The 12,071-nt window shown below is 48.0% G+C and overlaps 2 protein-coding genes across 21 annotated transcripts in view; one reads left to right on the plus strand and one right to left on the minus strand.

Annotated features, from left to right (window-relative positions):
- PARD3 (par-3 family cell polarity regulator) overlaps nucleotides 1-12,071 on the minus strand; it is a 611,947-nt gene that overhangs the window by 204,531 nt on the left and 395,345 nt on the right. The window lies entirely within an intron of this gene.
- LOC114009635 (uncharacterized) overlaps nucleotides 10,986-12,071 on the plus strand; it is a 3,480-nt gene continuing 2,394 nt past the window's right edge. The window contains exons 1-2 of the mRNA XM_027775626.1: nucleotides 10,986-11,311; nucleotides 11,507-11,632. Coding sequence (XP_027631427.1) covers nucleotides 10,990-11,311; nucleotides 11,507-11,632 — 448 coding nt within the window. The 5' untranslated portion in view covers nucleotides 10,986-10,989. The remainder of the gene's footprint in view (nucleotides 11,312-11,506; nucleotides 11,633-12,071) is intronic.

A 12,071-nucleotide genomic window follows, 5' to 3' on the forward strand; every position in this document is an offset into this window, starting at 1 on the left:
GCGGGCCAGCACAGAATCAAGACTTCACAAGAATTGCCCTGAACACCGAAGATTTAAAAAACAAACCAACAAGGCTGGTGGGACTCAGACACAAAGGCCTAAGGGGAGAAATGTGGACAAGTATTTCTCCAAAACGCGGGATAAACACACAAAGAACTGGAAGGACATTTACAGTCTGCACTTCCAGCCGTTCTGGCAAGATGGGAGCAGGTGAGTGGACGTGTGTTTAAGTATGAGGTGGAGGCTGTTCGGGCCTCAGCGAGTTCACAGACCACATGGCAGCTCCTATAGCAAAGAAACTGCCTATCTGTAAAAAGGGCAAATTAGTATCTACTGCTCCACACAGGCTTTTTACAAGGCATGATATGCCCTATTTGTTTCAAACCATATCCACGTACACACACATGTAATCAAACCCCACTAACCCCATAACCCCAACATCCGACTGCAAATAATATGCAAATTGTATTATTTTTTCTCCAGCTACACTGACTTATGTTCTAAGTACACATGCACACGCACGTATATACACATACTACAATATATACATATGTACACATACTTAAATGCGGTAAAAATGACATGTCTTATTTTTCTAAACGCCTAATTTGGCATTGAAATCAGCCATGTCCACTAAAATGATCTGAGCGAGCCTTTCACAAAACCCCTCTGGAGCCTTTCTCTACTACTATCCTCCTAATTCTTGCTCTGTTCCTTTTAATGCATCATTGTTTCATAATACAATACTACAAATTGCAAATTACATTTGGCTCGGAAAGTGATTATGGAAAATGCCACCACTGCTGCCTTTGCTCGAATAACTCTGATAATAATGAGAGATTGATTGAGCTCCAGGCAGCCCAAGTGGCGAGAAGGGTCAATTTGAACGTTTCTATTAAGCTTCTTTTGTTAAACCCCACACTTTGCCAGGTCAGAGGCAAGTAATCACACCCTCCATCTGGTTACCATGGTTTTCCTACTCCTAAATCATCAGAACAATTTAGGAAGTGGTGCTGCCCCAGTGCATAAGAAATGCTAATGAGCCCTAAGTCACAAAGGCGTCCATGTAAAAGGGCATGCAGACTTAAGGAAAGTAAGAGAAGGGGCGCTCTTTCACCACCCCTCTTCTGAGCAGGACAGGCGGCAGGAGTGGGGGAAGAAGGCAATCCCACCACTCCAGATGCCATCTGCTCACACGCACCTCAGTACCAAGCTGGAGGTGTTTATGACAAAGCGCAATGTGCGCACAACTGGAAGGTATTTTGGGGTTAGAAATATATGCTCTTGGGAACCAGCAGTTAGCGTAATGGCTATGTCGCTGGACTCCCACGTAGTCAACCGCGATTCGTGTCCCGGACCCGGTGGCTTAAAACTCACGCCGGGCACGTGTGCGTGCGTGCCCAAGATCCCGAGAGGAGAATGGAAGAGAAGGGATTGCGGCGTGACCATCCCCCCTGGGGGGTGATTTCTTGCTTTCTGTCTCTATGTCTCTCTCTGTCTGTCTGGCGAGTGCACGCGCCCTACAGTGAAAATCTCTCCAAAAAAAAAGAAATATATGCTCTTAATTAACTATGCGTTGCAATTCAAAGATGTCTTTTAACTACTGACATGAAGAGATTCGTTGTTTACAGCAACTAAACACAACCCAGAATGCTGTGTTACCCATCGAGGCTTGCAGAGCAGATGAAAGCCATAGGCAGGGCAAGACAGAGAACACCGCCACCCAAGTTTTAGGTACAGCCCCTGGAAACGGAGACGCAAACTTCCTCCAAAGATCTCATTATCTGGAAACTTAGCTATCAGTCAGCACTTTTTCTGTCGAGGGTGGGAAACAATTTCTGTTGATTCACATTTCTTAGAGAATATTCTCTGCAGAGTAAATTAAGAGGTGTAGATGCTTTGCTGAATCTTTTGGGTGGTTTGCATATTTGGATTCTACATGAAGGAGCTTAAGCTTTCTTTCTTTCTTTCTTTTTTTAAGAGAGATTTTTGGTACAGAGTTTGTGCTTGCCAGTGAGACTGAGATAGAAGCAAGAAATCACCCCTGGGGGAGGTGGCCGTGCTGCAATCCATTCCCCTCCATTCTCCTCTCAGGATCTTGGGCACGTGCGTGCACACACACTGGCATGTGTCAAGCCTCTGAGCCTAGGACTTGAACTGTGGTCAGCCATGTGGGAGTCCAGCGATGTAACCATTAGGCCATCTGCAGGAGATGGCCCTGCAGGTAGATGGCAAGAACTGGAGGCCAAGCCTGAGCCTGAAATCAGAGACAGGCAGCAGACACCAGGTGACAGCAGGATCCAAAGCCAGGAGGCAGACACTGTGACCACGCAAGTCATATCCCCCGCCAGAGGGAGGGACCGGAGGTCACGTATCTGGTTAACGTCAGCGTCCTTGCAGCATGCCTGGGTCCTGGAGAGCTTGATGTGCACAGAAAACAAGGGCATGACATCAAAAATGGCAATGGCACACGTACAGGGACGGAGCAACAAGGTGACGTGTTGTTTCGCAGGTCCCACGGCACAGTTCAGACCTCCACCCCCTTCCTCACCTGATGACTAGTTTGATGGGAGGCCTGACGGGGAATGCCACAACCTGCCGCCGACCTGGGCCTCCTCCCCACTCCCATGTTCCTGTCTCCTTAGAAGGGGCGGTTGGCACTGCCTGCCCTGCAGTCAGTACTGACTCAGTATAGGCCCAGTACTGAGTCGGGCCATCACGGGACCTGAACAGAGCTCTGCGAAAGCACCTCGTGTTTGCCCAAGACCCTGCCTGGCCCTGACAGCAATGCCACTGAAGCTGGGTCCTCAGGCTTTCCAGTTATGCTGCTCTGACGGGGGTCACCAAGCTGCTCGGCACTGGCTGAAGCTGGAAAGCGTCTGCTTACTCCACTGTGCACGTCACAGCAGTTAGCAGCCCTCGTGCCACTGAGGAACTAGGCATGTTGACACAGCTGCGTGAGTCCCCACGGCTGGAAATAACCATGTATCCTTTCTGGTGAAGGTGTTCAGAATACCCATCAAAGAAACAACTGGAGAAGAATTGCACTAAGGAAAGAAACGCCCGTGAGAAAAGAACCAAACAAATAAACAGGCTGACAGATGCACGGCCCCTTCCATATGTATCATTTCATTTCGTTCTAAAAACTAAATGTGAAGAAAGTGGAAATGTGGAAATGAGGCTGACATTGTTCCACCTCGAGGTGGCTGGGCAGGGTGCAGGGTCTCCACACGCTGTTCCCCAGCCCCCCTTCCCGGGGTGTAGGCCATGCCTCCCTGCAAGACCCACCTCAGCCTCTCTGTGAGACCATGGTCTCCATACGCGTCTACATGTTAAGAGTTTATGAAGTCAAGTAAAATCTTTCTATTTTTATCATTAAAATTTTATAATTAAATAAATATAAATCTTATAATTAAGTAATTATGATTTTGTAATTATAATTATTATCTGATTATATGTTTTGTGAATAATTATAAATTTTATAATAAAATTGTATTTAAAAATATTTAGAGTGACTACTATGTAGGAATCTTAAATGCCATAACACCAACTATTGGGTTGCTGGAAAAGTTATGATGTATTTTTTCTACTTTTTTTTGTGAGAGATTTTTACTACAGGGTGTGTCTCTCTGTCTCCAGAGAGACAGAAAGTGAGAAATCATCCCCCCGGGAGGATGGCCACGCTGTAATCCCTACTCCTCCATTCTCCTCCTAGGATTTAGGGCATGCACGCACATGGCATGGGTTTTAAGTCACCAGGTCCAGGATTCAAACTGTGGTCAACCATATGGGAGTCCAGAGACATAACCACTGTGCCACCTGCTGGCCCATTTTCTATGTTTTTTTAAATGCAAGAACAAGTCATGACTTTTTGGATGACCCAACATACTGTAAAATTCTTGACTGTGGTATATGGTTTTAATTCTTAAACACCCACCAAAAGGCAGGGCTTGGTGTTCGCCAGCACCGAATAACGATCAGCGCTTGCTGCTGAGCAATCAGACGTGAAACTCCAAAGCAGTGGAGCGACTGGGCTGAAGATCAACGGCGTGTCACGAGTCAGCCCTGCCACTGACGGGAGGCCAAGGCAGATGCCAAACAGGGCCGGTGACATTCTGGGCGGACACTCCCGTGCCATCGAGTCCTCTCTCTGTCTCACGGCTCTCGCCAGGACAGTCGAACAGCACCCTTCCCTATGTGTGAGGCCGAGAAAGCCAGCAGACGCTGACAATGTCCCTGGGGGCTGAGAACCACATGGCTAGGGTTGAACACAAACAACCCAGTTCAAAACATTGAATCTGTTATTTCCAAAGGACGAGAACGACAGGAACCCGAACAGGGATAGGCAGACGCCACGTGGGTCTTCACCCGCAAACGCTCCGTGCACTCCGGCATACTCCTGAATGCTGACGAAGGAAGTCGCTTTACACTGCAGTGGTCAGAGCCAACTGCCAATGACCCCCTGCGTCCCAGAGAGAACTCTGCAGGCTAGAACCGGAAAATGAGACCATTAACTACCATGCTAGAAGAAAGGGCACAGGACCTGACAGGCCAGATAACACAAGGGTACCTTCAGGGTGTTTCCTTAGAAACAATAAGTGAAAAGGACCAGCACACGATGAGGTGGTTAGGGTGCTAGACTCCCACACGGCCGACCCCATGAGCTCTGGACCTGGTGACTCGCGAATCATGACAGGCACAGGTTGCGTGCCTGTCCAAAGTCCCAAGAGGAAAATGGAGGGGAAGGGCCTGTAGCGCGGCCATCCCGCCTGGGCAGTGATTTCTCACTTTCCTTCTCTCTATCTGTCTTTGTCTCTCTTTCTGTTGAGCACACGTGCCCTATGGTAAAAGCCTAAAAAAATAAACAATAGATAAAAAAAGGACATCAAAGTTAGCACAATCAACATTAGAACACCATGATTAAAAGCTTTACTCAAAAAATAGAGAAACATGGGTTATTTTATATGTGAAAATCAGTACTATTAAATTATAATAAAAATATCCATAAAAAAACACAGGTTGGGTGTGAATCCCTTATTCAAATGCTTGGGACCAGAAATATTTTGGATCTTAAACGTTTCTGAGATATCTGAGTGTGTGTGTGTGTGTATAATGAAATATTATGGGAATAGAAGCCAACTCAAAACACAAAATTCACTGTTTCATATATATCGCACATTTATAGCCTGAAGGTAATGTTTTGACCACAGTCTGTCACATGAGGTCTGATGTGGAATTTTCTACATGTGGTATCATGTCAGTGCTCAAAAAGTTTCAAAAATGTTTTTAAGAATTATTCGTGGGCCAGCAGGTGGCATGCTGGTTAAGGTGCTGGAGGATGACTATGGTTTGAATCCTGGACCTGACAGCTTGCTTTCTCACTACTCCTTTGCCCCCTCTCTCAATCTCTCTCTGGTCAAGTTTTTAAAAAATGAATAAAATTAAATAAAAGTAAATATTTAAAAAAAAAAAGAATTATTTGTTCGGGGCCAACAGGTGGCATAGCAGTTACATCACTGGACTCCTACATGGCCGACCGTGGTTTAAGTCCTGCACCTGTTGGCTTGAAACTCATACCAGGCACACATACATGCACGACCACGATCCCAGGAGGAGAATGGAGGAGAGGGGATTGTCACGTGGTCATTACCCCGGGGAGGTAATTTCTCACTTTCCCTCTCACTGTCTCTCTCTTCTTGTCCTGCGAGTACATGTGCCCGAAGGCAAAAACCTCTTAAAAAATAATTGTTTAATTACATCTCTTCTTTTTCTTTTTAATTTTCTATAGAGTATATGTGCTCACCAGAGAGAAACAGAGATAGAGAGAAAATGAGAAAGCAAGCCACCAGGTCCAGGACTTCAACCACAATTGGCCATGTGAGAGTCCAGCACCTTAAGCGCCATGCCACCTGCTGCCCCGAGTTAAATGCAACCGTGTTTTCAAACATGTAGCACACAGCTGGCAGCAGTGGTCACTGCCAACACACACTGTTTCTAAGTAGGCAGCCACTCGGAGCTCCCTGTGTTTGGAAGATCATGCTCATCTGAGTGGGAGACGTGATGTTTTCGCTTGTTTGTGGTCTACTTCCTGTTTTATGGTTAAACCAAAATGGTCTGGCTGGTGGTGGTTAGTCTTGGCCAGCACAACAGAGAGAGTGGATAGGAGCCCAGAGCTATGAAGCTGCTTCATTCTCAGAGGCCCGAGGCCATGTGGCTTCTGAGCAGTGAGTGACACAGACAGGTCCCAGGAGCCGGCGCTCACGGCAGGCACTGCCAGGCACCCACTGATGTCCATCCCCCTTTCTCTCCTTACTAGGACAATTCTGATTTGGCTGGGCCAGGAAACGTGCCTAGTTGGGAGAAACCACATTTCCAGCCTACCTTGTAAACACATAAAGGTGACAGGAGCTAACACCACAGACTGAAGCCAGAATCCTGGGTTCAAATCCCAGGTTTCCCTCTAACAAGCTTTGATGCAAAGCTAGGTGACTGCCTATGCTAGTAACCAGCAACTCACCGAGCCTCTCTGCACCTTGCTTTCCTCTTTGCAAAACACACCCAACCTCACAGGTTTACTCTGAAGATTGTATGGATTATACTGGGTCGTCGGAAAGGTCACGATGCACTTTTGGATAGAAAAACATAGAAAAATAGGTCACGACTTTTCTGATGGCCCAGTATGTTGCTGTGTGTTGGCACACAGATGCGCTTGATAGATAATAACCATTTTAGTACCACTGGCATTCACCACTTCTGGCTCAGAGAAATCGACGAGTGGGACTCCAGGAGAAGAGCCTTAGAGAGAGGCTGACTCAGCTCTCGTCTCCCGCCTCCTTCCCGCCTAGAATGTTGACAGGGTGGCTAGGGTGGAGCCCATAAAGCAGCACTTTTTTTTTTTTTTTTTGAGAGGTTTTTGCTATAGGGCGCATGCACTTGCCAGAAAGACAGAGAGAGACAGAGAGACAAAAAGTGAGAAATCACCCCCCACGGGGAATGGCCACGCCACAATCGCTTCTCCACCATTCTCCTCTCGGGATCTGGGGCACGCAAGCACACGCGCCTGGCGTGAGTTTAAGCCACCAGGGTCCGGGGCGCGAACGGCGGGCGACTACGTGGGAGTCCAGCGACATAGCCATTACGCTAACTGCTGGTCCCCACAGAACAACATTTTTCACAATGGCCAAGTGTCCAGTAATGGACGGACGGATAAGCAGACTGTAGGATACACATTCACGGATATTAAAGAAGTTCTGACGAGCTAAGCATGGATGGACAAAGGCAGCCACTACGCGAAGTGACACAAAGCAGTAGTGACATACTGCATGATGCCCTCCTGTGAGGTACCTAGAGGAGTCAAATTCAGAGACAGGAAGTAGACTGATGGTTGCCAGGCCTGGGTGGGAGGGTGAGTGCTCCCCAGGTGCAAGGAATCAATGAGGCAGCGTAAAGAGGGTTCAAGGTAGACCGTGGTGATGGCTGCTCATCCATGTGACGGTCCACAATGCTACTGAACTAGACACTTAAAAATGCAGAGACAATAGAGCCAGCGGGTGGCATGGTGGTCACGGTGCTGGATCTTACATGAACGACTACGTGGTTCAAGTCCCAGACCCAACAGCTTAAAAAACACGCCAGGCCTGTGTGCATGCATGCCCAAATCCTGAGAGACTGGAGGAAAGGGGACTGCAGCATGGCCTTCCTCCTGAGGTGATTTCTCCCTTTCTTTCTTTCTCTCTCTGTTTCTCTCTGGTAAATACACACACCTCCTAACAAAAACTAAGGGGGGAAAAAAAAGGTATAGATGCCCATACCATGGTACGAGAATTTCACCAGTGTGAAGCACTATGCAAAAAGGAGGCTGAACTCAGGAGGCAGTGCCATTGATGGTGACACTCTGGGACACACCCCTCCCCGTGGGCCCTGGGCTGCGGATCTCCGGACTTGTTTACAAGGGAAGAGTAAAGCCTGACTGTTCGCAGGACAGTAACCTGAGCCTGTGCAAAGTCCAGGACAGTTCCTGAGATACGGCCATGCAGCCAGGCAGGCCAGAGATGCGCTTCTGTTTTACATATCCGGCCTCCCAGGGAAAAGCAACGTCTTCGCAAATGAGCCCTACTTCAGGGCAGCAGCTCACTGGTTCTGGCCTACAGTTCCCAGCACCTCATCCTCTCAAGATACTGCCCTTCGAGAAGTTACGGTGGCCAGAGGAGGGCTGGGTGCAGCCGAGAGCCTTCCAGGGAAATACCACCAAAGTGAAGCCCCCGGCCGAGACACCCTGCCACTCCAGCTGACAAAGACTCTCAGCGCCAAAAACAATCATCTGCAAGTCAGAAATGGTGTTCATTTTCCCTTCTTCGTTTCTGATGCTCTCTGGGTTCCCTCCAGGTGGTGAGTAGAGACAGCGTCGTGCACTTTCTATTGCTTTGGCGGTTAAAAAGTACTCTCCCTCGACTAGACGGCTCTCTATCAGCCATGTGGGTAAGTGGTCAGCTCTAAGAGGAAAGGCCGCTTTCTGTACTGAGAGGCTGAATGGCAACGGTATGAAAATGCTGCTGTAGGAGCTTACCGAACGTCATCTCACAAGAAAGATCACATGCAAAGGAGTTTTCTCAGTATGAACAGAGAAGTATATACTCAAAGAGGGAAGGCACAGAACTTAGAGAATAAAAGTTAAGATGACGTGTATGGTCCCAACTAGACTGGAATGCAGGACCTTGCCAAAAAACAATTTCTGGGCCTGCAGGTGGCGTAGTGGTTAAGGTGCTAGACTCCCACACGGCCAACTGCCGTTTAAGTCCTAGTGCTGGCAGCTTGAAAAATCACACCAGGTGTATGTGTGTGCATGCCCCAAATCCCAGGGGGACAAAGGAGGAGAAGGGATTATGGCATGGCCATCACCCAGGGGTGATCTATGCCTTTCTCTCTCACTGCCTCTCTCTGTCTCTCTCCTCTCCAGTGAGTGCACACACCATGCCCTAATGTAAAAACCTTGAGAAAACAGGGACTAGCAGTTATGTCTCTGGACTCCAATGTAGTCAACCATGGTTTGAGTCCTGGACCCAGTGGCTTAAAACTCACACCAGGCACATGTATGAGTGTGCCCAAGATCCCGAGAAGAGAATGGAGGAGAAGGGACTGTGGCATGGCCATCCCCCCTGGGGGGTGATTTCTCACTTTCTGTCTCTCTGTCTCTGTCTTTCTGGTGAGCACACGCTCCTTATAGTCAAACTAAAAAAGAAGTTGAGAAAATAAAACAGAACAAAAACAGTTTCCAGGGAAAACATTAAATAAATTTATTCTAGTACTTTTTTACACTGAGAAAGCAGAGCTAAAATCTAAGTAGTAACCCATGTAAAGGTTGCAATGCTATTTAAGTATTACCCAATGGTAGGTAACAATCACTCGTGAATCTGAAACGTGTATGCAAAAATAACAAAAAGTTAAGAAAAGAAAGAAGCATGAGGGCAAGGCCTAGCTGTGGCCCCTTGAGAAAAGCCCAACAAGCCGTGGCCCCACCCAGGGCCGAGGGGCAGGCTTTCACTCTCAGGCCAACCTGAATGTGAGCACACCCAGGACCTTGGTCCCGGCTGGAAGGCGGTGGGGGGAGCAGTAGGGCATGAAGGGACCTTGTCAGGTCCCTATTTCGTCTCCCTCTTCTCTCTCAGTTCATAAACAAACTTTTTTTAAAAAGCCAAAAAAGTGAAATTATGAGAATGTTTACTATAGCAATGTCAACAATCTATATAAAGCATAAATAGTTTGAGCCACCAACAACTTTATATCACCTTGGGGAAAACATAAGAGATGACTACTGTTACCCTAAAAAACAAAGTATGTGCAAATCCTCGTTTATCACAGTATTGTACAGTAGCCCCCACCTAGGGCTTCCCCTTCCAGGGGTTCAGTTGTCACTAGTAAACTGAGGTCTGAGAATACTACATGGAAAACCCCAGAAACAAACAATGTGTAAATTTTTAAAAATTTTTTAACTGAGAGAGATTTTTGCTACAGGACATGTGCACTCAATGGAGAGACAGAGAGATAGAACGAAATAACCACCCTCCCCTACCCGGAGAGATGGCCACGCCACAATCACTTCTCCTAAATTCTCCTCTCAGGATTTTGGGCACACATGCACCCATACCTGGCATGAGTTTTAAGTCACCGAGTCTGAGACTGGAACCGTGTTTGACTACGTGGGAGTTCAGCGACGTAACCATTACTCCATCTGCTGGTCCCACAATGTGTAAGGTTTAAACTGCACGCCATTCTGAGTGGTGGGATGAAATCTCCCACCATCCCAGTCCATCCCACCCAGAACATGAACCATCCACCTATATCCACACTCCATGTTGTAAGAGAGCACTCACTTAGTGACCATCTCTAAAAATCGTGTAGACAGCCTTGGGAAAAAGTGGGCTGAGGTGCTGGCCATCCCCCATGCAGTCAAAAATATGCACATAACTCCGCTTACTATTTTAAAAGGGTCTTGCCACGCTGCAATCCTGTCCCGGCCTCCCAGCTGGGACCATAGTTGTGTGCCATTGTGCGGCCGCTTTGGAGATAGTCTCGCTCTATCACCCATGTTCCTGCGAGCTCCAGGCCTGAGGCCTCATCCTCCCCAGATCACTGAGGCTACAGCACATGACACAGTGCCTAGCCCTCAGGGTGGACTAGGTGCAGACTTTGGGCTTCCCATGGGCCCCACCCTGCGAAGCACAGCAGCTGACTGGCCTGCCCACTGAGGCTGGGCCTGCATGGTTCTTTCTCCTTCCTGTCTATCTGCCTGTCTCTCTCTCTCTCACCAGGAGGTATATGTATGCGTGCCAAAGACTGCAAGGGAGACAGAGAGAAAACCCTCCAGTGGGCCTGGTCACACCACAGTCTTTTTCCTTCATCTCTTCATCCTATCAGGACCCTACACACACACACACACACACACACACACACACACACATTTTTCGAGCTGCTAGTGCTAGGCTTTGAACCATGGTGGCCAGCCAAGATCTGCCCCTTATGCACAGGGCTGAACCTCTGAGTACGGTGCCAGCTCGGCATATGACTTTAGAGTCCAAAAACTTAAGTCCTAATGACCAATTGTGTATGGGAAGTCTTCTCGATGAACATGCTAACACACGTGAGTGTTCCATGAATTACTCACTATGTTCTTGCAGTGAAGCTACCGAGAGGATGATCACAGGAAAACACCTTGCGGTATTTGTAGAAGTGGACCTGCACACGTTGACCTGGACATGGGCCAAGTGTCCATACAGGATTCACGGTTTTGGGGTCTCAGCGCAGAGCCCCTGTGGTAAGGGGAGACTACTATAGCCTAAAAGCGTATGCGCGTTTGAATGGCAGTGCAACAAGAGTGGGGTGGTGTCGCTGTGCCTGGCTAGCTCTCTTCCCACCTCGCTGTGTGGGCTTCAGCAGAATTTGCGATGGCTGGGGTAAGGCTGGGACGGACTCCAGAAAGGCCCAGACAAAGGCGCTTTCCTGCTCGCAGATAACAGCTTACAGTTCACGGTGGGCCATACTCCTCGACACCCGAAACCTAGGACGACCAGTCCTGGACGTGGGTGCCACGGCTGCTGTGCACAGCCCTGCGAGCCTGGAGCAGCTCATCCCAGAGGTACGTGAACTGGCGGGAAATGTACCAGAAGTCTTAAAAGCACAGTGCATTACCCCTCGTTACACCTCACCTTGCAGCTTGCTGTTCATGGAGATGAATTAGACCCTCTCAAGGCTACCATTGCTGGTGGTGGCATCCCTCCACACACCCACCAATCTCTGACTGGGTGGGCAGGACGACAGAGGCCTGTCTAAGGAGCCTGGATTCCTTATTATCTCAGGACACCGATACTCTAAGGGCGATCCAGCGTGGTGATTCCAGTGGACTGCATCTCTGGGAAAAACACAGTCTGGCCTTTCTGTAATTCTATTTGAGCAAGCTGGAAGTTTAGCTTTCCAACTAACCAAATTTCTGCTTTTTATTTTTATTTATTTATTTATTTATTTATTTATTTATTTATTTATTTATTTATTTTGGGAGAGGTTTTTGCTATAGGGCG

The sequence above is a fragment of the Tupaia chinensis genome, unplaced genomic scaffold, assembly GCF_000334495.1.
Source record: "Tupaia chinensis unplaced genomic scaffold, TupChi_1.0 Scaffold000578_2, whole genome shotgun sequence".
In the NCBI taxonomy this organism is placed as follows: domain Eukaryota; kingdom Metazoa; phylum Chordata; class Mammalia; order Scandentia; family Tupaiidae; genus Tupaia; species Tupaia belangeri.